The sequence below is a fragment of the Lissotriton vulgaris genome, chromosome 3_1 (genome assembly GCF_964263255.1).
Source record: "Lissotriton vulgaris chromosome 3_1, aLisVul1.2, whole genome shotgun sequence".
Taxonomy (NCBI): Eukaryota; Metazoa; Chordata; class Amphibia; order Caudata; family Salamandridae; genus Lissotriton; species Lissotriton vulgaris.
The window spans coordinates 86,275,944-86,298,174 of NC_141689.1; the positions used below are offsets into that span (position 1 = coordinate 86,275,944).

The window sequence follows — 22,231 nt, forward strand, 5'->3', positions numbered from 1 at the left end:
GGTTGGAGGGGGGCCTTGCGTCTCCCTCCGCTCTTTCCGCTGGACTGACACGTAGGGCAGGACTTACAATGGGCCTCCACATCGGAGCGCATGCCTGGCCAGTAGAAGTGGGTGACTAGGCGGTGATATGTCTTGTCTTGGCCCAAGTGTCCCACCAGGGGCACATCATGGGCCAGGTTCAGGAGGAAGCCGCGGAAGCGTAGGGGTACCACCAGCACTCGGGCTGACCCTAGCTCGGCAGATTTTTGTTCGCTGTACAGGAGGCCGTTCTCCCAATAGACAAAGTGGGAGCCGGACTGGTCACCCGCGGCCTGGGTGGCGGCCTGCTGCCGCGGCCCAACCAAGGATGGACAGGAGGTCTGTTCTAAGCAGAATTCTTCCCGGGACGGTCCCCCTTCCTGGCGCCACTGGCCCAGCTCCGGAAGGTCGTCCAAGCTCGGGGTCGGTTCGACGCCAGGACCGAGTGGACCTGCGTCGGGGGGGGGGGGGGGGGGGGGGGGAGTTCTCCCCGGGGACCAGTTCAGGGGTCTCAGAGGATTCGGGGACCTCGGGGTCCTCAGGGGTAGCCGGGGTTGCCTCTGGAGTTGCCCCTCGGGAGGTCATCGACCGGGTGTTTACACAGGCCCATTCAGGCAAGCCCACCATCTCCAAGTGGGTCCCTTTCTCAACCCGCTCCCATGGGGAGCTCTCTAGATCGTTGCCGAGCAGGCAGTCCACGGGCATGTCGGAGCGGACCGCCACTCGTAACTCTCCAGAGACGCCCCCCCATTCGAACGGGACTTGAGCTATTCGGCAGGTGCGGACGGAGTTATCAGCTGCGATCACCCTGCAGGAGATGTGGGGAACGATCTGGGCTTCGGTGACTAGGTGGCGTTTGACTGCGGTGATACTGGCTCCCGTGTCTCGGAGCGCCCCTATGTGGTGGCCATTGACAGTCACCTGCTGTCGGTACTTCTCTGTGTTGTCGGGTAGGGGGCTCCTGGGACCATCTCCCTATCACCCAGGGAGACTAACATCATAGCTGCGGGGTCAGCTCCCTCGAACTCCTCTTCTCCCCCTTCTTCTAGGGCTACTGAGGTGATGTGGCGCTCTGGGGGCCCTGCAGCGGCAGGCTTCTTGAACAAAGGGCAGCGGCGGTCATTGGCATAGTGCCCGGGTTGCTGGCAATGGTAGCAGGCTTGGCTGACTCGGGACCCTGGCTTAGCTGAGGGGAACCCTGCGCGCGCTGTGGGAGGTGAGGTGCCGGGCTGGTTTCTGGGGGGACTGCGCGGGGACCCTACCTGGGACCCCCTCTGTCTATTCTGATTCCCCCCTCCTCTCTGGCGGGAAGATCCCTGTTCATTTCGGCCAGAGTCGCCCCCGGGGTACTCTGGTGCTCACCCAGCGATCGGCCTCGACGGCCAGCTTCCGGGGGTCAGCCAACTTGCTGTCCAGGAGGTGCTGTCGGAGTTCCACAAAGCAGTTCAGAGACAAATGTTCGTAGGCAATAAGTCAATGAGCCCCTCAAAGGTGGACACCTTGCTGCCCTTGATCCACCCCTCGAGGGCCCGGCTGTAGAAGTTGACATATTCTACCCAGGTGGTGCCGGGGATCTTCTTGCAGTCTCGGAAGCGTTGGCAGTACATTTCTGGGGTGAGCCCGTACCTTGTGAGGAGGGCTTCTTTCATGTGGCTGTAGGTCTGTTCGGTAGACGGTAGGTCGAGTAGGGTGTCTCTCCCCTCACTCAGGAATCGCCCACACAGCCCGGCTCCCCAATCCTTCTGCGGAACTCGGTGAGAGGTCATGGCGACCTCGTAGGCCTTGAACCATTGCTGGATATCATCGTTTTTATAATATTCTTTGACCACGTCCTTGGGGATGTGGACCTTGGGTTCTACCGGGGGAACGGACTCTCGGGTCGCCGCTGTTCTGTTGTCTTCGGTCCGGGCCTTTAGTTCGATCTCCTTCATGCTGCGCTCGTGCTCTAGCTGGAGCCTTTTCCCTTCGTGTTCTCTCTGGAGTTTCTTCTCCTCCAGTTCTCCTTGCAGCCGCAGCTGCTCGATGGCTAGCTTTTTCTCAGCTAGCTTGAGTTCTCCTTCCATTTTCAGACGGGCCAGTTCTATCTCGTGGTTTCGGTCGCGTTCTCGGTCGGTCATCTCTTCTCGAGACAGACCTCTCTCTGTGTTGTGAGTCCGCGTCGGGGACTCTGCTCTTTCTTACTCTGGGGCGTGGGTTTCGATCAGGGGGGCTTCCCCTCCATCGGCTTCTGTCGGTGCTGGAGGTTGGGCTCCGGTCTCCACCCAGGCTGTTAGATCTTGTTGAAGGTCTTCTTTGGTGTTTAATCCCGTTGTCGGGATATGGAGATCTTTGCAGAATTGCTTTAGCTCTCGGTGCGAATAGTCTCCCAGAAGCTCCATCTGGAACGTGGTCTTGTCGTTCGTGAGGCTCATGGTTGTTCTTCGTTCGGGTAGTGTGTCAGTACTGTACGATCCCTAGACGTAGGTTCTGATCGCGACGCTGCCACCAATGTTAGAAGGGACAATCTCAGAGGGCCAGGTTATGCTCACCCGGTCACCCCAAGACCCGCCTCTTCCACAGAACTTGCCGAGTCTTATCGTGAGGTCCTCACCGGGGAGGACTTCGAGTCTAGGATCGTACACACTGAGCTCTCACCACACTACAAACAGACACCACACAGTGGGATTCTAGTAACAAGTTCTTTATATAAGCAGTAAAACGAAGAAAGCACTCTTATGTACACAGTGGTCGAGGGACCACAAAGTCTTTGAGGATTCGGGAAGGGGGAAGCGGGACAGTCTTTAGTCTCTGGGTCAGTATGAGGCGTACCCTTCGCACAGCTCTCAATCCTCGAGCCGGGGGGCACGGGATGATGGTCGTACCGACTGCTTCACCTCTGTCGAGTCGGCTCGGTCGTGATGGTGGTCTCGATGGTCCAGCCGGACCAGAGTACTCCCCGAGCTGCGACGACGTTGGCAGGGCTCGATCTGGAGAAGTTGGTGAGGAGCCGCGACAGCGTCAGCAGGGCTCCGGTGGTCTTAGAGAGGTCGAGCCGCGACAGCGTCAGCAGGGCTCCGATGGTTAAAGTTCAGCTCGAGCCGTGACAGCGTCAGCAGGGCTCCGATGGTTACAGTTCAGCTTGAGCCGCGACAGCGTCAGCAGGGCTCCGATGGTTCCAGATGAGTTCTTCTTAGGGTCAGCCGCGATCAGATCAGCAGGGCTTCAGGTCCAAGATACAACTGCCCGCTAGTTGTCGGGCCGGCCCAGATATAGTCCATGGGCCTTTTGATGTCCGGACCCTCGTAGGCGGAGGTCTCAAGCCCTGGGGGCTGGTCGTTGGCGAGGTCCGGCGGTTGGCTCTTTGATCCTTTGAAAAGTGGGGTCCGGGAATTCCCAAACGCCCAGCAGGTCTGGAGCCAGCACTTAGGGAGGCCAAAGGTGCGATCGAAACTGGCCCCCAGGGGAGGGCCAAAGGTGTGACAGATACCAGTCTCTCAGGGGAGGCCGGAGGTGCCATTGAACTGCCTGGCTTATCACACTCGGGGAGCACTTTACCCCCCAGCTGGGACTGGCGCGCCTTTGAAGTCTGGGTTTCGCTGGGGCCGGGGTCACGCTAGGCCCAGGGAAACAGGGATCTCGGGAAGAAAAATGGCTGCCGGGCCTTGTGGGGCATGCAAGGTTAGGCGCTCGGAGCCGGGAGTGGGACGGGGACACGCGGGCCTGGTCGTGGTTTACGGGGGTTCAGGCTTATCGGGGGTGAGACGACCAGGCTGCGGGGTGCAGGCTATTCTTACGGGGGTGCTGCGCAGGGAGCTCAGGGTGCAGGCCTACGCTCACAGGGTGTGGAGGGACAGAGACGAACCACGCCACGAGGCCGGGTCCAACAGCTGGCCACTTGGTCATAGTTGTTTCCTAGGATGACATGGTAAGTGGTGTTACGAGCTTCGTTTGGTTAGTTTGAGGGTTCAAATTGCTGTATATGAAGGTTATCTTGCTGCAGAAGTACTGTGAGAGCTTGAGATGGGTGATTCTTTTAGAGGCGGTCGCTGGTGAAATTAAATATTTCACATTGGCAAAACTTTCTTTGCTGCTGTTTGAGCTGGCTTTAATTCGGTCTGCGAGCGTGGTGCGTTTAGTTGTTTGGATCTGCTGGTGGTAGCGTCGGAGGCGAGATTTTTAGGTGTTCAAATCCACAATGTTTTAGCTCATTCTTCATCTACAGTCCAGTTGTCTGGGGTGATTGTTCATCATTCTGAGTTCCTCCGAGTATTAGCTGGCTTGTGATTTGTATCTTCTGGCTTTGTCGTGCCTGAGGGGTGCTAGGGTGTTTGCGCAGTGGGTTATCAGTAGATGATTAGTTATTGATGGAATCGACTGGGCTACTGCTGTGTTCTGGCTGGCGTCCTTGTGTCTATCATGCATGGTTCCAAGTATTTCAAAGCTCTGGCTTCCAACATATTTTGTGAACAGGTTCAGGTCCTACTGTTATGCTACAGTTCTCCCATTGGTTAGTAAAAGTCGACTGGGTGTTAGAGCTACCAATTAAGCAATTTTATAATTTCAGTTCTTGCATATTGTATCAAATCTCAGCTAACTCGGAAGCTTCTCTTCCGGTTGAGAATTGTACAAACATGTAATATGGTTGATGTAAACTGGGAGTTATAATAAGAATAGCAAAGTGACAAACATAAAATACTTAGTTTAGATTGTGCACATCTAGCCGGCTTGGTACAAGAGATGTAACCAGACTAAAACAGTACCTAAAATATTAGATTAAGACAAATTTAAATTAATGACAATTGAGAAGGTCTCTGGTGCAGTGTTAGGTTAGTTTTGTTGTGAAAATTTGAAACTGTTCCATCAGTCACTATGCTCCAGTTGCTCTGTAGTCTAGCTCAGCATATGTACTTAAATGTTATACTATTTTATTTTACTGCACATTAAACACTTTGTTTTGTGTCACTGAATCCACAGAGGTGGCTGCTGTGATGCCTGTCAGAAGAACACAGAATGTCTGGATTATAGGTGACTCTTGGATCTTCTGGTTGTGGAAGCATGCTCTGAAAAGCAATGTGGAAAAGCATTTAAACCTGCCAGACAAGAACATCTTTTGGTTTCCAGCCAAGGAGGTGAGGTTATGGAGGACTGTTGTTCCTCTCTTGAAAAGTACAATGGGCGTTCCATTGCCGGACATTCTTGTTTTGCATTGTGGTGCGGATGATCTTGTTCGTAAACGTACGTACGTTTTGACTTCAGCTATGAAATCTGACATTTTGGAGATAATGTGGATGTTTCCGAAATTGAAGATTGTTTTTTCTTGTATTGCGCAGCGAAAGAACTGGTTGCGCAAAAGTGAAAAACCGAGACGCAGCGTTAACAACTATATTACTGCATTTCTCCGTGAACATCAGATGTTCAGCATCGATCACAATAACATCATGTTCTATGATGCTCAACTGTTCCTCCCTGATGGTGTGCATTTAAGTTCTGTTGGAAATAGCATTTTTATGCAAAATATTTGTGATACTTTACAAAATCTCAATTAAGCAAAATCTGTTATAAGAAAATGAAAGGTCCTTTTCAGGGCTTCTTATATAGTTAAAAACTGTAATGTTTCCATTTTCAATAGCTCATTTCCAGTAGGCCATATTTGTAATAAAAATCCTTTCACTTGCATTCTTGGGAACCTCCTTTACTATTTTAGATGTACTTTTGTTATAAAGTTTGAAATGTACTATATCATTTTACATTTGTTTTCTTTTGGATGACAAAAGTGAATCACAGAATTCCAACGGTGGAAACATGAATCTTAAGTTAAAGCAACCCCTTCATTTGAGGGAGTGTTTTAATCTAAAATGATAATCGGACACGTATATATTTTGTTTTATTGTGCTACAGTGAGGGCGATGGATAGATAGAGTGAGGGTATAATGGCTACAACTAAATGCAAATCACTTTATTTTATAGAATGAAGGAAATATAGGTTTTACTTGTTAAAATGTTGATTCATATCGCTGTACCTGTACAATAACTTTCTGAGCTCTTAATTGTTGGCCTCTCCGACAGTTTATTTTGCATTAAATGAGTAAACCTCATCTTGGTGTTAATTGATGCCATCTGAACGAATAATAGTGACATTAACAGAAGTCCACAAATAAATAGAATGTTTTATTGGAATAACTTCCTCTTACTAGAAGTTTGTTATTTAGCTAAAATATAGCTTCAGAATGTACTTGGTTATTGTGTTTACTTTACTTGGTTGCCTTGCAGCTGGAGAAATATAGCGTCCAAAGCATAAATGTCCATCATTAAAAAAAATTTTTTTTAAAAAAGCCAGTGTGTAGTCAAGTCTCCTCGCCCACCCATACCGCCCATCAGATCCCCGGTCTTGCTTTACAGTGTGGGAGCGTTATGCATGTGCAGAGCGCTATAATTTGTAATAACTGTTTTTAAGTGTCTTATTTCTTGATTTGGGTAAGGGATGAAATTTTGGGCCTTGCATCAGCTTTCTGAAGCCTAAGATTAGCTGTAGGTCAGGGGCTTCAAAGAATGTGTTTATGATGGATTATGTTACTCAGACTGACACTCCGAAGTAACTATCTCAGCTTTATATGACAAGCCCCTTTCCAGGCCCCAACAAGAACTGCCTGTTAAAGTACCTTCATGAGCGCGCTCGGACCGTCATTAGAAAGAACAAGGCAAATAAGTTAATCCCGGTTTCTTTACTCAGCAGCCGAGTCCTTGTGGGATTTCAACCACCAGGCCTTTCCTTGTGGTACAGGGCAGTCATCATGGATTGAACCTTGGTCAATAACACTGTACTATAGGTATTGCACTAAAACTTACTCTATTTTAGCACTTCTGTCTCCCAACAGGATGCCTGCTTCTATTATTGTTCAGTTTGTTATCCCGTTAACCTTTTTTCTGCCTGTACAGTCATTGTGGTGGCAAGCCAATATTTGGGTTCGCAAAACCAACTAGTACTGTGGAAAGACACCATAACTCTTGAGGTAACCAACAGGGAAAGAGCTAAATCCAGGATATCTGCGTCCTCTGGCTAACTGCATCATTCCAGTATGGAAATACACTAAATGGTTTTTTATTTTCGTTTTTTTGAAAACCTTTATTATATCGTTCAACAAAAAGTACAGAAGTAGCCCTACAACCACAGGGGCCGGTCACCACATGTAAGCGATATGTATCAGGAGTTCCAATAACACAGCTCTTCAGCTGGCAACCCTGGGGTCCGGCAGCGGATATACGATGCATTGAAAACATTTCGGATCAAGGTAATACATAAGGTTTCATTTTACATTTAACCACCCCCCGAAGACAAGATAAAGAAGAAGATACAGGATATCCGGAGCTACACACTCGAAGGTATAATAAATGCGGGTAGGTGTGAGAAGGTAGGCGCGGATCAAGTTAGAGAAACAGTAAAGACGCAAGCGCTAATAAGTTCACTAAGGGTGAAGAACAAAACTACCGATCTCTCATCGTAGCCGCCCACCCCAGACCCCGCCCACTCGTATACTTCAGGATGAAACCGAAAGTACTGTTACCGGACCCTGCAAGAAGAAAGAAAAAGGGGCCATAGAACACAACAAAGGCAAAATAACAAACCCCCCACGCACCCCCCACCCTGCACCCCTGCAATGGCTATGGCCTACCCCACTAGCAGCGTGCCTGTCGCCCAGAGGAATACCCTAAAAAGAGAGAAAGAAAAAGGGGCCATAGAACAAAACAAAGGCAAAATAACAAATCCCCCCCCCCCCTGCACCCCTGCAATGGCTACGGCCTAACCCACTAGCAGCGTGCCTGTCGCCCAGAAACGTCCCTAAAAGAGAAAAGAAGCGGAGGAGGAGAGACAAAAACACACTCCCGGACTCCCTTACCCCCCACCAGATGTGACCACCCCGAAACAAGATCAAAATAGAATGCAGCGAAATACACAATCAATCCGGGGAAGCATGATACATACCACCCGACTCCCGCACTTTACAGGACACAATCCCAGCAGCAGATTAAATTATTTTTCCGAACCCTAAAAAAACCCACAAGTTAACCCTGGCCAGTGCGATTCTTCACTAGAGCACTTATAATCCAGACCACAGCAACAATAAGAGAGGCAAAGCTTTCATAAAAGTTCAAGTCAGTATGAGCAAACCAAATAAAGGATAAAAGTTCACGATATCCACAAAGCAAGCGAGGAAAAGCCTGGAAGGATGATAAAACTCTCCAATAGTCACATGTGATCTTGTTGAGGCACTCGAGGTTGTCCATAGTGATAGTCAGCGGGATATGGCTCAAGCAGGGGACGCTGACAATGTTCACGGGCGCGTGATCTGTCTTGTAAGAATCAGCATTTTGGTGTACAAGGGAACCCAAGGAAGCAATATGCTAGGGACCATAGGGTAGTTATATCTATAACCAGGACAGTGGTCCCTAGACAACGCAAAATTTGACAAATAAGTAAATATAGGCTAAATAGACACTATATTCTTTGTCCAGCTGGACAGATTTATTTTTGATAAGTACATTTTTAGAATTTTTAAAAGGAGTGTTAACAGCAGGACACCAGCCAATGTCAACTGACACACTAAGGAAAAGGACGGACAGGGCAACTAAACAGTCTGTGTAGTTAATTCACAGTCAGACGATGATACAAACACACTATGGCTGGCATCAATTAATACATTTCATGTGCATATAGTGTGACACAGTCGAAAGACGTTTTGAACCTATGAGTAATACAGGTACATCCTCAGGACATTCATTATATGCCTTCCACTTTTCAAAAAAAGTCAAATTTAACTTGCTCAGCCCATACTAGGGACTTTACTTATTTGTCAAATTTTGCCTTGTCTAGGGACCATTGTAAGAATCAGCAGCACACACAGAATCCGGCTTCCGCACAGGGTCCTCAAAGTTGAGCATACAATGTTCCGTGGGTAGTACAGCTGGCTGAGATGATGGCGAAAAGCCACCGTCCGGTCTCCAGGAAAGATCGTCCATTGTTACCGACAGTGCTTGGTAGTTGACGATGATCTGTGAGTGGAGCGCTCTAATGGCCGCCATTACGGCGTGCAGCGGTGGTGTCTTCTGCCCCCTCCATCTCCTCTCGCAAAGCGACAGATCAGGATGTGAACCCCGGAGGTAGACTACTCCGGGGTAGCAGGCACAACCGGAGCGGACAACAATGGGCGCTCTCACCTCCCGATTTCTGCACCTTTGCCGCTGGTCAGGGCTCCCATCCCACCCCCGAAAGGCTTACGATGTCTCCGGGTGTCGGATACAGGGCCGCAGCAAACGAGGTGTCACGCTGCAGCGTGTGCGGTGCAGGCAGGATACGAAATCGCCGTTAAAAAAGTTAGTGGTCTCGGGCGGACCCGATAAGGTAAGTCGGAAGCGATAAGGACTCGGGACCCTTAGATAAGGAGGCTATGCGGGCACTGAAATGCTGAAGTTACCTAGCCCAGGGGCTGCGGCTGCATAAGTCTTGTACAGACGTCTGGAGTCCTCGCTGGAGACCCTGTAACTCAGTTCATAGGTGTACCCAGGGCCTACCAGGGGCTGCAGCATGTATTATGCCACCTCTGGCTGGCCATCTAAATCTGACACAACTGGCTGCACGACAGCTGGGGCAAGGTGGTGTAATCACCCCTTGCTGTAGATATAGTATACCTATATCTAACTCTAAAATGGACACATAGATTCCTATCAGTCACTCCTATGGCAGGCCTTGACAATCCTGAAGGCAGAGTGCTTGAAATCATGTGAGATGGTGCTCTGGCATGAGCTGAGCCCGTTTGCAGCTTGCGGAACCAAGTCCTACTAGCTGTTCCATGATAACGCATACCATATACTCTTAAGTGCATTATAATCCTCGCGGTTATATGCCAACTCTTGTATCGCTTTATCAAAACATGTCGAGTAAGGTGTCATACGAATTGGAATACTAACCCCTCGCCAATTCTGGCGACGGGGTTAGCATTCCACCCTTCTAGAGGGACACGACATGTATGTAACTGTGAACCCCGGTTAAAGTTAACTCGAGCCTCAGCATCACAAAATGGATGCTGCCACCACAGACACAAGTCTGACCTCCTGCTGCTGGGAGTCCTTCCAGCGAAGGAGGCTTGGACAAAGGGTTTCCTGTCAGGGGCGGTGCTAGCACCATCCCAGACAGGGTTTTGTGTATCCTGGGTAGGCAGGGCTTTAGAGGAAGGTGACTGCAAGTGGCACCCCGGTGCTCACTATGCATCTGCCGGCTAGAACCAGTTCCAGGGGCACACCAGCCCCTGAGCTGGGGAAAGTCTGGCATGGGAGAGGGGTGTAACCACCACCCTTCCTGGTCCCACCCATGGGCAGGACCTAGTCGCATGCCAGCCCCTTTTCCTAGTATAAAGATAGGAGCGGGCCCCCTTCCAAATTAGATCATCTTTGAATCCTGAAACTACTTTCTACGAAAGGGACTCTCGACTTCTTCTCAAGATTTCTCCCTTGTGGCTAAGGAGTAGTCACCCTGCATCCGCAGGCACCATCCACAGCGGTTGCTCCACTCGCGCTTTGCTTCCTTCAGACGCTTTGCTTCAAGTCACCTGATTGCCCTGATTGCTGCCTGACTGTCCAGATTGAGCGCCTCGTGGTGCGCGCAGCGCTTGGTATCGTTAATGTGATTTGGTGCCTGCTTGCCTTATCGCAGCGTTTGTATCGCGCCTAACATCTTTCTTTTGCATACGTAATTTGTGCTCATTGGCCTGCATTGCGGGAAGTTTAAAGCGCCTGCACTGTGATTGAGATTTAATTTTTCAGCATTTGGTGTACCTTGTCTCGCATTCCGGCTTTGCCCCAGTTTCGTTTCTGCTGCCGGGCGGCCATTTGGTGGAGTGTTTGTTGACATTGTATCTGCCCGTGTCTCCTCCCAGCTCCCGCCTCCCAGCTGCCCCGCCCACGCTCCGCCCCCTCCACTCTCTATTTATGTCCAATGTCCCAACGCGCAGCGTCCACGCGCTACGGCCACGCCGAAGGTGCGCCAAAGGTAAGCCCGTCTACGCCCGTCCGCGCCTGGACCGCGCCCAGCGCCAGACCCCCTGCCCCTCGCGCTGCCCAGCCCTCCCGCATCACCTACGATGCCGACACCCTCCTAGCCCTCAACCCCGGTCGCGCCCCCAACTGCGTCCAAGCGGCTCCTGGACACACCCATGGACCTTTCTCCTGCTACTCCTGCAAATTCAGCGGCACCGACAACATCTCTGCTACGACCACACCACAGATTCCCCACCCCAACCACCTACAATGCATCCTTCTCAACACCCGCTCGGTGCACAGGCACGCCATTGACCTATGGAACCTACTAGACACCATCTCTCCAGACGTCGCCTTCCTAACGGAAACATGGATGAACGCTTCCTCCGCCCCAGACATCACCATTGCCATCCCTGAAGATTATAAGATCACACGCAAGGACCGTACCAGCCACACAGGAGGAGGCATCGCTATCGTCCATAAGAAATCAATCCGCATCTCAACCTGCTCTGACACCAACCTCGCCAACTCCGAACACCTTCACTTCCAAATACACATCGACCCCAAGACCACACTCAGAGGCACCCTCCTCTACAGACCACCAGGACCCCGCGCAAAATTCAGTGAAGACATCACGGACTTCATCACTCCACACGCACTCCCCTCCAAAGACTACATCCTTCTGGGAGACCTCAACTTTCACCTCGAAATGATCAACGACCGCAACACCACCACCCTCTTGGACAACCTCGCCAACCTCGGACTTAAACAACTAGTCACTTCCCCCACCCACATCGCAGGTCACACACTCGACCCCATCTTCACCTCCAGCAATCATGTCTCCTTCAGCCACACTACGGATCTTCTCTGGACTGACCACAGCTGCGTCCACTTCACCTACAACAAGCCAAAACCCACTAACCACCTCCAACCAACTCTGCAAAGAAACTGGAACAAGATCACCACCGACCAGATCTCCGCATCGCTCCTTCTAAACACCCCAGCCCACTCTTCTAACCCAAACCAAGCCGCCGCCAACCTCTCCCTATGGCTATCCAACACCGCCGACACCTTAGCACCACTGAAAATACGTCAAAGCAAACCTGGCAGCAAGAAGGCCTCATGGTTCAACGATGATCTTAAGAAGTCCAAGAAACTCTGCCGCTCCCTTGAAAAGGCCTGGAAAAAAGACCCAACCACTAGCACCAAGGACGCCTTCAAAAACGCCACGCGCACTCACCACCAACTAATCCGAAAGGCCAAGAAAACAGCATTCAAGGGTCGACTTGACAACAACGCCCACAACAGCAAGGAACTTTTCAACATCGTCAAGGAATTTTTCAACCCCTCAGCCAACTCCAACGACATCACCCCCTCTCAAGCCCTCTGCGACTCCCTAGCCTCATTCTTCCACAACAAGATTGCAGACATCCACAACAGCTTCGACAACCAACCCGGAGACCAACCCACCCAACCATTTGCTGAACACTCTCCCCCCGTGAACACCCTCAACGACTGGAACCCAATCTCTACTGAGGACACAATCCGCCTGATGAATTCCATCCACTCAGGTTCCCCCACAGACCCATGTCCTCATCACATCTTCAACAAAGCAGACTCCGTCATAGCACCGCACCTCCGAGACGTCATCAACTGCTCCTTCAACTCCGCCACCTTCCCGGAAAGCTGGAAACACGCTGAACTCACCGCCCTTCGGAAAAAACCCACAGCGGACCCCACCGAACTAAAAAATTACCGCCCCATTTCGCTCCTTCCATTCCCGGCCAAAGTCATCGAGAAAGCCGTCAACAACCAGCTCGCCGCTTTCCTCGAAGCCAACAAATCCCTCGACTCCTCACAGTCCGGCTTCCGAGCAAAACACAGCACTGAGACCGCCCTCATCGCAGCAACAGACGACATTCGAACTCTATTGGACAATGGAGACACAGTCGCCCTCATCCTCCTCGACCTCTCGGCAGCATTCGACACAGTTTGCCACAGCACCCTGTTACAACTCCTCAATAACATCGGAATACAAGGAAAAGCACTTGAATGGATCACCTCGTTCCTCACCGGAAGAACACAGAGAGTCCGCCTCCCACCATTCAAGTCCGAGGCCACTGAAGTCATCTGTGGCGTACCTCAAGGATCCTCACTCAGCCCCACCCTCTTCAACGTTTACATGAGCCCCCTCGCGGCCATCGCCCGCCAACACAACCTCAACATCATCTCTTACGCGGATGACACTCAACTAATCCTTTCTCTCACCAATGACCCCAGCACCGCCAAAACTAACCTACACGAAGGAATGAAAGAAGTTGCCGAATGGATGAAACAAAGCCGTCTGAAACTGAACTCAGACAAAACAGAAGTCCTCATCTTAGGTACATCCCCCTCTGCATGGGACGACTCTTGGTGGCCGGAAGCCCTTGGAAAAGCACCCATCCCGACAGACCACGCACGGAACCTAGGCGTCATCCTGGATTCTTCACTCTCAATGAACAAACAAGTCCGCGCCGTTTCCTCATCCTGCTTCAACATTCTTCGCATGCTCAGAAAAACATTTCGCTGGATCCCCACCGAAACAAGGAAAACAGTCACCCATGCTCTAGTCACGAGCCGACTGGACTACGGAAATACCCTCTACGCAGGTACGTCCGCTAAACTCCAGAAGAAACTCCAACGAATCCAAAACGCTTCAGCCAGGATCATATTAAACATCCCGCGCAACGAACACATCTCTGGTCACCTGAAAGACCTCCACTGGCTACCCGTCAATAAAAGAATCACCTTCCGACTGCTAACCCACGCACACAAATCACTCTACGACATCGGACCAGAATGCCTCAACTCACGACTATCCTTCTACACCCCCTCCCGCAAACTTCGCTCTTCCAGCCAAGCCCTCGCCACTGTACCTCGCATCAACAAGACCACCATGGGAGGCAGATCCTTCTCATACCTGGCTGCTAAAACATGGAACTCACTCCCCGCTTACCTTCGCCTCACCCAGAACCACCTAGCATTCAGAAAGCAACTTAAAACGTGGATATTTGACAAGTAATCCTCCTCCCATTTCTAAGCGCCTTGAGACCCTCTGGGTAGGTAGTGCGCTATATAAATTATCTGACTTGACTTGACTTGGCGGTCTGCTGTAAGTCTCTCCTCCGGATCAAGACTGCCCAGCTCGACGAGAACCGGCTTCCCTGGCACCTCTGACCTCAACCTGCATCATCAGCCCAGCTGAGATTCGTGGGTGTGACGAGACCTCGAGGGACCGGCCATCTTCAGGACTGCACAACGCTTGCCCAGCACGACCGCCGAGGGATCCTCGAGTGAGTGCTTTGGGGTCCGAGAAGCCCCAACCCTGAGCAGCTCTAGCACCGACGTTCAGCCTCTACGAGATCTGCGTGGGGCCCTTCTGCCTGTTTGCTGCTCACCGCGTTGTCTGGCTACTAGCCCGCTGGCTTGTGGCCTTCCCGACGACGAACGACGACATCAACACCGCTGGTCTGGTTGCTCCAGACTGGCCCTAGCTCCCCTCCAAAAGAGGAGCACCCCGGTCCCTCCTGGTCCACTCCAGACGCCATTTTGAGTCCACCGCTTGGGCTTTCATTTTCCAAGACTTGTTGCCCCAATCCTGGGTCCAGCGACGTCGACAGCAGATACCATCGTGGGACAGCTCGCACCTCCATCCTGGTCGCCGACAACGCCTCCTAGTCCGTGAGACTGCAGAGCCCAGCGTCGCCCACTCACCTGGTCGAGCCCAGCGTCGCCCCCCCCCCTCCCTCCCCCCACTTGATGGATCGCTGTGAAACTTTCAGCCGGGAAGGAGCTGAGGTAGATGACAGTTTTTTGAAAGTTTAGTGAAGATTTATCTAACAGTACCAATGTTATTACCGGGGGCCCCATAGATAGAGTGAGGGCGATAGATAGAGTGAGGGCGATAGATAGAGTGAGGGCGATAGATAGAGTGAGGGCGATAGATAGAGTGAGGGCGATAGATAGAGTGAGGGCGATAGATAGAGTGAGGGCGATAGATAGAGTGAGGGCGATAGATAGATAGAGTGAGGGCGATAAATAGATAGAGTGAGGGCGATAGATAGATAGAGTGAGGGCGATAGATAGATAGAGTGAGGGCGATAGATAGATAGAGTGAGGGCGATAGATAGATAGAGTGAGGGCGATAGATAGAATGAGGGCGTTAGATAGAGTGAGGGCGTTAGATAGAGTGAGGGCGTTAGATAGAGTGAGGGCGTTAGATAGAGTGAGGGCGTTAGATAGAGTGAGGGCGTTAGATAGAGTGAGGGCGTTAGATAGAGTGAGGGCGTTAGATAGAGTGAGGGCGTTAGATAGAGTGAGGGCGTTAGATAGAGTGAGGGCGATAGATAGAGTGAGGGCGATAGATATGGTGAGGGCGATAGATAGAGTGAGGGCGATAGATAGAGTGAGGGCGATAGATAGAGTGAGGGCGATAGATAGAGTGAGGGCGATAGATAGAGTGAGGGCGATAGATAGAGTGAGGGCGATAGATAGAGTGAGGGCGATAGATAGAGTGAGGGCGATAGATAGAGTGAGGGCAATAGATAGAGTGAGGGCAATAGATAGAGTGAGGGCAATAGATAGATAGAGTGAGGGTAATAGATAGATAGAGTGAGGGCAATAGATAGAGTGAGGGCGATAGATAGAGTGAGGGCGATAGATAGAGTGAGGGCGATAGATAGAGTGAGGGCGATAGATAGAGTGAGGGCGATAGATAGATAGAGTGAGGGCGATAGATAGATAGAGTGAGGGCGATAGATAGAGTGAGGGCGATAGATAGAGTGAGGGCGATAGATAGAGTGAGGGCGATAGATAGAGTGAGGGCGATAGATAGATAGAGAGAGGGCGATAGATAGATAGAGTGAGGGCGATAGATAGAGTGAGGGCGATAGATAGAATGAGGGCGATAGATAGGGTGAGGGCGATAGATAGAGTGAGGGCGATAGATAGAGTGAGGGCGATAGATAGAGTGAGGGCGATAGATAGAGTGAGGGCGATAGATAGAGTGAGGGCGATAGATAGAGTGAGGGCGATAGATAGAGTGAGGGCGATAGATAGATAGAGTGAGGGCGATAGATAGATAGAGTGAGGGCGATAGATAGATAGAGTGAGGGCGATAGATAGATAGAGTGAGGGCGATAGATAGATAGAGTGAGGGCGATAGATAGATAGAGTGAGGGCGATAGATAGAATGAGGGCGATAGATAGGGTGAGGGCGATAGATAGAGTGAGGGCGATAGATAGAGTGAGGGCGATAGATAGAGTGAGGGCGATAGATAGAGTGAGGGCGATGGATAGAGTGAGGGCGATAGATAGAGTGAGGGCGATAGATAGATAGAGTGAGGGCGATAGATAGAGTGAGGGCGTTAGATAGAATGAGGGCGTTAGATAGAGTGAGGGCGTTAGATAGAGTGAGGGCGTTAGATAGAGTGAGGGCGTTAGATAGAGTGAGGGCGTTAGATAGAGTGAGGGCGTTAGATAGAGTGAGGGCGATAGAGTGAGGGCGATAGATAGAGTGAGGGCGATAGATAGAGTGAGGGCGATAGGCGATAGATAGATAGAGTGAAGGCGATAGAGTGAGGGCGATAGGCGATAGATAGATAGAGTGAGGGCGATAGATAGATAGAGTGAGGGCGATAGATAGGGTGAGGGCGATAGATAGAGTGAGGGCGTTAGATAGAGTGAGGGCGTTAGATAGAGTGAGGGCGTTAGATAGAGTGAGGGCGATAGATAGAGTGAGGGCGATAGATAGAGTGAGGGCGATAGATAGAGTGAGGGCGATAGATATGGTGAGGGCGATATAGTGAGGGCGATAGATAGAGTGAGGGCGATAGATAGATAGAGTGAGGGCGATAGATAGATAGAGTGAGGGCGTTAGATAGAGTGAGGGCGTTAGATAAGTGAGGGCGTTAGATAGAGTGAGGGCGTTAGATAGAGTGAGGGCGTTAGATAGAGTGAGGGCGTTAGATAGAGTGAGGGCGATAGATAGAGTGAGGGCGATAGATAGAGTGAGGGCGATAGATAGAGTGAGGGCGATAGATAGATAGAGTGAGGGCGATAGAGTGAGGGCGATAGATAGATAGAGTGAGGGCGATAGATAGAGTGAGGGCGATAGATAGATAGAGTGAGGGCGATAGATAGAATGAGGGCGATAGATAGGGTGAGGGCGATAGATAGAGTGAGGGCGATAGATAGAGTGAGGGCGATAGATAGAGTGAGGGCGATAGATAGAGTGAGGGCGATAGATAGAGTGAGGGCGATAGAGTGAGGGCGATAGATAGATAGAGTGAGGGCGATAGAGTGAGGGCGATAGATAGATAGAGTGAGGGCGATAGATAGAGTGAGGGCGATAGATAGATAGAGTGAGGGCGATAGATAGAATGAGGGCGATAGATAGGGTGAGGGCGATAGATAGAGTGAGGGCGATAGATAGAGTGAGGGCGATAGATAGAGTGAGGGCGATAGATAGAGTGAGGGCGATAGATAGAGTGAGGGCGATAGATAGAGTGAGGGCGTTAGATAGAGTGAGGGCGATAGATAGAGTGAGGGCGATAGATAGAGTGAGGGCGATAGATAGATAGAGTGAGGGCGATAGATAGAGTGAGGGCGTTAGATAGAGTGAGGGCGATAGATAGAATGAGGGCGATAGATAGGGTGAGGGCGATAGATAGAGTGAGGGCGATAGATAGAGTGAGGGCGATAGATAGAGTGAGGGCGATAGATAGAGTGAGGGCGATGGATAGAGTGAGGGCGATAGATAGAGTGAGGGCGATAGATAGATAGAGTGAGGGCGATAGATAGAGTGAGGGCGTTAGATAGAATGAGGGCGTTAGATAGAGTGAGGGCGTTAGATAGAGTGAGGGCGTTAGATAGAGTGAGGGCGTTAGATAGAGTGAGGGCGTTAGATAGAGTGAGGGCGTTAGATAGAGTGAGGGCGATAGAGTGAGGGCGATAGATAGAGTGAGGGCGATAGATAGAGTGAGGGCGATAGGCGATAGATAGATAGAGTGAAGGCGATAGAGTGAGGGCGATAGGCGATAGATAGATAGAGTGAGGGCGATAGATAGATAGAGTGAGGGCGATAGATAGGGTGAGGGCGATAGATAGAGTGAGGGCGTTAGATAGAGTGAGGGCGTTAGATAGAGTGAGGGCGTTAGATATGGTGAGGGCGATAGATAGAGTGAGGGCGATAGATAGAGTGAGGGCGATAGATATGGTGAGGGCGATATAGTGAGGGCGATAGATAGAGTGAGGGCGATAGATAGATAGAGTGAGGGCGATAGATAGATAGAGTGAGGGCGTTAGATAGAGTGAGGGCGTTAGATAAGTGAGGGCGTTAGATAGAGTGAGGGCGTTAGATAGAGTGAGGGCGTTAGATAGAGTGAGGGCGTTAGATAGAGTGAGGGCGATAGATAGAGTGAGGGCGATAGATAGAGTGAGGGCGATAGATAGAGTGAGGGCGATAGATAGATAGAGTGAGGGCGATAGAGTGAGGGCGATAGATAGATAGAGTGAGGGCGATAGATAGAGTGAGGGCGATAGATAGATAGAGTGAGGGCGATAGATAGAATGAGGGCGATAGATAGGGTGAGGGCGATAGATAGAGTGAGGGCGATAGATAGAGTGAGGGCGATAGATAGAGTGAGGGCGATAGATAGAGTGAGGGCGATAGATAGAGTGAGGGCGATAGAGTGAGGGCGATAGATAGATAGAGTGAGGGCGATAGAGTGAGGGCGATAGATAGATAGAGTGAGGGCGATAGATAGAGTGAGGGCGATAGATAGATAGAGTGAGGGCGATAGATAGAATGAGGGCGATAGATAGGGTGAGGGCGATAGATAGAGTGAGGGCGATAGATAGAGTGAGGGCGATAGATAGAGTGAGGGCGATAGATAGAGTGAGGGCGATAGATAGAGTGAGGGCGATAGATAGAGTCAGGGCGATAGATAGAGTGAGGGCGATAGATAGAGTGAGGGCGATAGATAGAGTGAGGGCGATAGATAGATAGAGAGAGGGCGATAGATAGATAGAGTGAGGGCGATAGATAGATAGAGTGAGGGCGATAGATAGATAGAGTGAGGGCGATAGATAGAATGAGGGCGATAGATAGGGTGAGGGCGATAGATAGAGTGAGGGCGATAGATAGAGTGAGGGCGATAGATAGAGTGAGGGCGATAGATAGAGTGAGGGCGATAGATAGAGTGAGGGCGATAGATAGAGTGAGGGCGATAGATAGAGTGAGGGCGATAGATGGATAGAGTGAGGGCGATAGATAGAATGAGGGCGATAGATAGAATGAGGGCGATAGATAGGGTGAGGGCGATAGATAGAGTGAGGGCGATAGATAGATAGAGTGAGGGCGATAGATAGAGTGAGGGCGTTAGATAGAATGAGGGCGTTAGATAGAGTGAGGGCGTTAGATAGAGTGAGGGCGTTAGATAGAGTGAGGGCGTTAGATAGAGTGAGGGCGTTAGATAGAGTGAGGGCGTTAGATAGAGTGAGGGCGTTAGATAGAGTGAGGGCGTTAGATAGAGTGAGGGCGTTAGATAGAGTGAGGGCGATAGAGTGAGGGCGATAGATAGAGTGAGGGCGATAGATAGAGTGAGGGCGATAGGCGATAGATAGATAGAGTGAGGGCGATAGATAGAGTGAGGGCGATAGGCGATAGAGTGAGGGCGATAGATAGATAGAGTGAGGGCGATAGATAGATAGAGTGAGGGCGATAGATAGAGTGAGGGCGTTAGATAGAGTGAGGGCGTTAGATAGAGTGAGGGCGTTAGATAGAGTGAGGGCGATAGATAGAGTGAGGGCGATAGATAGAGTGAGGGCGATAGATAGAGTGAGGGCGATAGATATGGTGAGGGCGATATAGTGAGGGCGATAGATAGAGTGAGGGCGATAGATAGAGTGAGGGCGATAGATAGATAGAGTGAGGGCGTTAGATAGAGTGAGGGCGTTAGATAGAGTGAGGGCGTTAGATAGAGTGAGGGCGTTAGATAGAGTGAGGGCGTTAGATAGAGTGAGGGCGATAGATAGATAGAGTGAGGGCGATAGATAGATAGAGTGAGGGCGATAGATAGATAGAGTGAGGGCGATAGATAGAGTGAGGGCGATAGATAGAATGAGGGCGTTAGATAGAATGAGGGCGTTAGATAGAGTGAGGGCGTTAGATAGAGTGAGGGCGTTAGATAGAGTGAGGGCGTTAGATAGAGTGAGGGCGTTAGATAGAGTGAGGGCGTTAGATAGAGTGAGGGCGTTAGATAGAGTGAGGGCGATATAGTGAGGGCGTTAGATAGAGTGAGGGCGATAGATAGAGTGAGGGCGATAGATAGGGTGAGGGCGATATAGTGAGGGCGTTAGATAGAGTGAGGGCGATAGATAGAGTGAGGGCGATAGATAGAGTGAGGGCGATAGATAGATAGAGTGAGGGCGATAGATAGAATGAGGGCGTTAGATAGAATGAGGGCGTTAGATAGAGTGAGGGCGTTAGATAGAGTGAGGGCGTTAGATAGAGTGAGGGCGTTAGATAGAGTGAGGGCGTTAGATAGAGTGAGGGCGTTAGATAGAGTGAGGGCGTTAGATAGAGTGAGGGCGTTAGAGTGAGGGCGATAGATAGAGTGAGGGCGATAGATATGGTGAGGGCGATATAGTGAGGGCGATAGATAGAGTGAGGGCGATAGATAGATAGAGTGAGGGCGATAGATAGATAGAGTGAGGGCGTTAGATAGAGTGAGGGCGTTAGATAGAGTGAGGGCGTTAGATAGAGTGAGGGCGTTAGATAGAGTGAGGGCGTTAGATAGAGTGAGGGCGTTAGATAGAGTGAGGGCGATAGATAGATAGAGTGAGGGCGATAGATAGATAGAGTGAGGGCGATAGATAGATAGAGTGAGGGCGATAGATAGAGTGAGGGCGATAGATAGAATGAGGGCGTTAGATAGAGTGAGGGCGTTAGATAGAGTGAGGGCGATAGATAGAGTGAGGGCGATAGATAGAGTGAGGGCGTTAGATAGAGTGAGGGCGTTAGATAGAGTGAGGGCGTTAGATAGAGTGAGGGCGTTAGATAGAGTGAGGGCGTTAGATAGAGTGAGGGCGTTAGATAGAGTGAGGGCGTTAGATAGAGTGAGGGCGTTAGATAGAGTGAGGGCGATAGATAAGAGTGAGGGCGATAGATAGATAGAGTGAGGGCGATAGATAGATAGAGTGAGGGCGATAGATAGAATGAGGGCGTTAGATAGAATGAGGGCGTTAGATAGAGTGAGGGCGTTAGATAGAGTGAGGGCGATAGATAGAGTGAGGGCGATAGATAGATAGAGTGAGGGCGATAGATAGATAGAGTGAGGGCGATAGATAGAATGAGGGCGTTAGATAGAATGAGGGCGTTAGATAGAGTGAGGGCGTTAGATAGAGTGAGGGCGTTAGATAGAGTGAGGGCGTTAGATAGAGTGAGGGCGTTAGATAGAGTGAGGGCGTTAGATAGAGTGAGGGCGTTAGATAGAGTGAGGGCGTTAGATAGAGTGAGGGCGATATAGTGAGGGCGTTAGATAGAGTGAGGGCGTTAGATAGAGTGAGGGCGTTAGATAGAGTGAGGGCGATATAGTGAGGGCGTTAGATAGAGTGAGGGCGATAGATAGAGTGAGGGCGATAGATAGGGTGAGGGCGATATAGTGAGGGCGTTAGATAGAGTGAGGGCGATAGATAGAGTGAGGGCGATAGATAGAGTGAGGGCGATAGATAGAGTGAGGGCGATAGATAGAGTGAGGGCGATAGATAGAGTGAGGGCGATAGATAGAGTGAGGGCGATAGATAGAGTGAGGGCGATAGATAGAGTGAGGGCGATAGATAGAGTGAGGGCGATAGATAGAGTGAGGGTGATAGATAGAGTGAGGGCGATAGATAGATAGAGTGAGGGCGATAGATAGATAGAGTGAGGGCGATAGATAGATAGAGTGAGGGCGATAGATAGAATGAGGGCGTTAGATAGAATGAGGGCGTTAGATAGAATGAGGGCGTTAGATAGAGTGAGGGCGTTAGATAGAGTGAGGGCGTTAGATAGAGTGAGGGCGTTAGATAGAGTGAGGGCGTTAGATAGAGTGAGGGCGTTAGATAGAGTGAGGGCGTTAGATAGAGTGAGGGCGTTAGATAGAGTGAGGGCGTTAGATAGAGT

At 50.5% G+C, this 22,231-nt stretch overlaps 1 protein-coding gene across 2 annotated transcripts in view; it reads left to right on the forward strand.

Annotated features, from left to right (window-relative positions):
- The window catches only part of LOC147726002 (uncharacterized), a 217,351-nt gene extending 211,028 nt beyond the window's left edge, over positions 1–6,323 (forward strand). The window contains exon 5 of one of the 2 annotated variants that reach the window (XM_086960120.1): positions 4,972–6,323. In XM_086960120.1, the coding sequence (XP_086816246.1) occupies positions 4,972–5,543 (572 nt within the window). In that variant the 3' untranslated portion in view covers positions 5,544–6,323. The remainder of the gene's footprint in view (positions 1–4,971) is intronic. The other variant, XM_086960121.1, reaches the window with a different exon arrangement.
- The last annotated feature ends 15,908 nt before the right edge of the window (positions 6,324–22,231 follow it).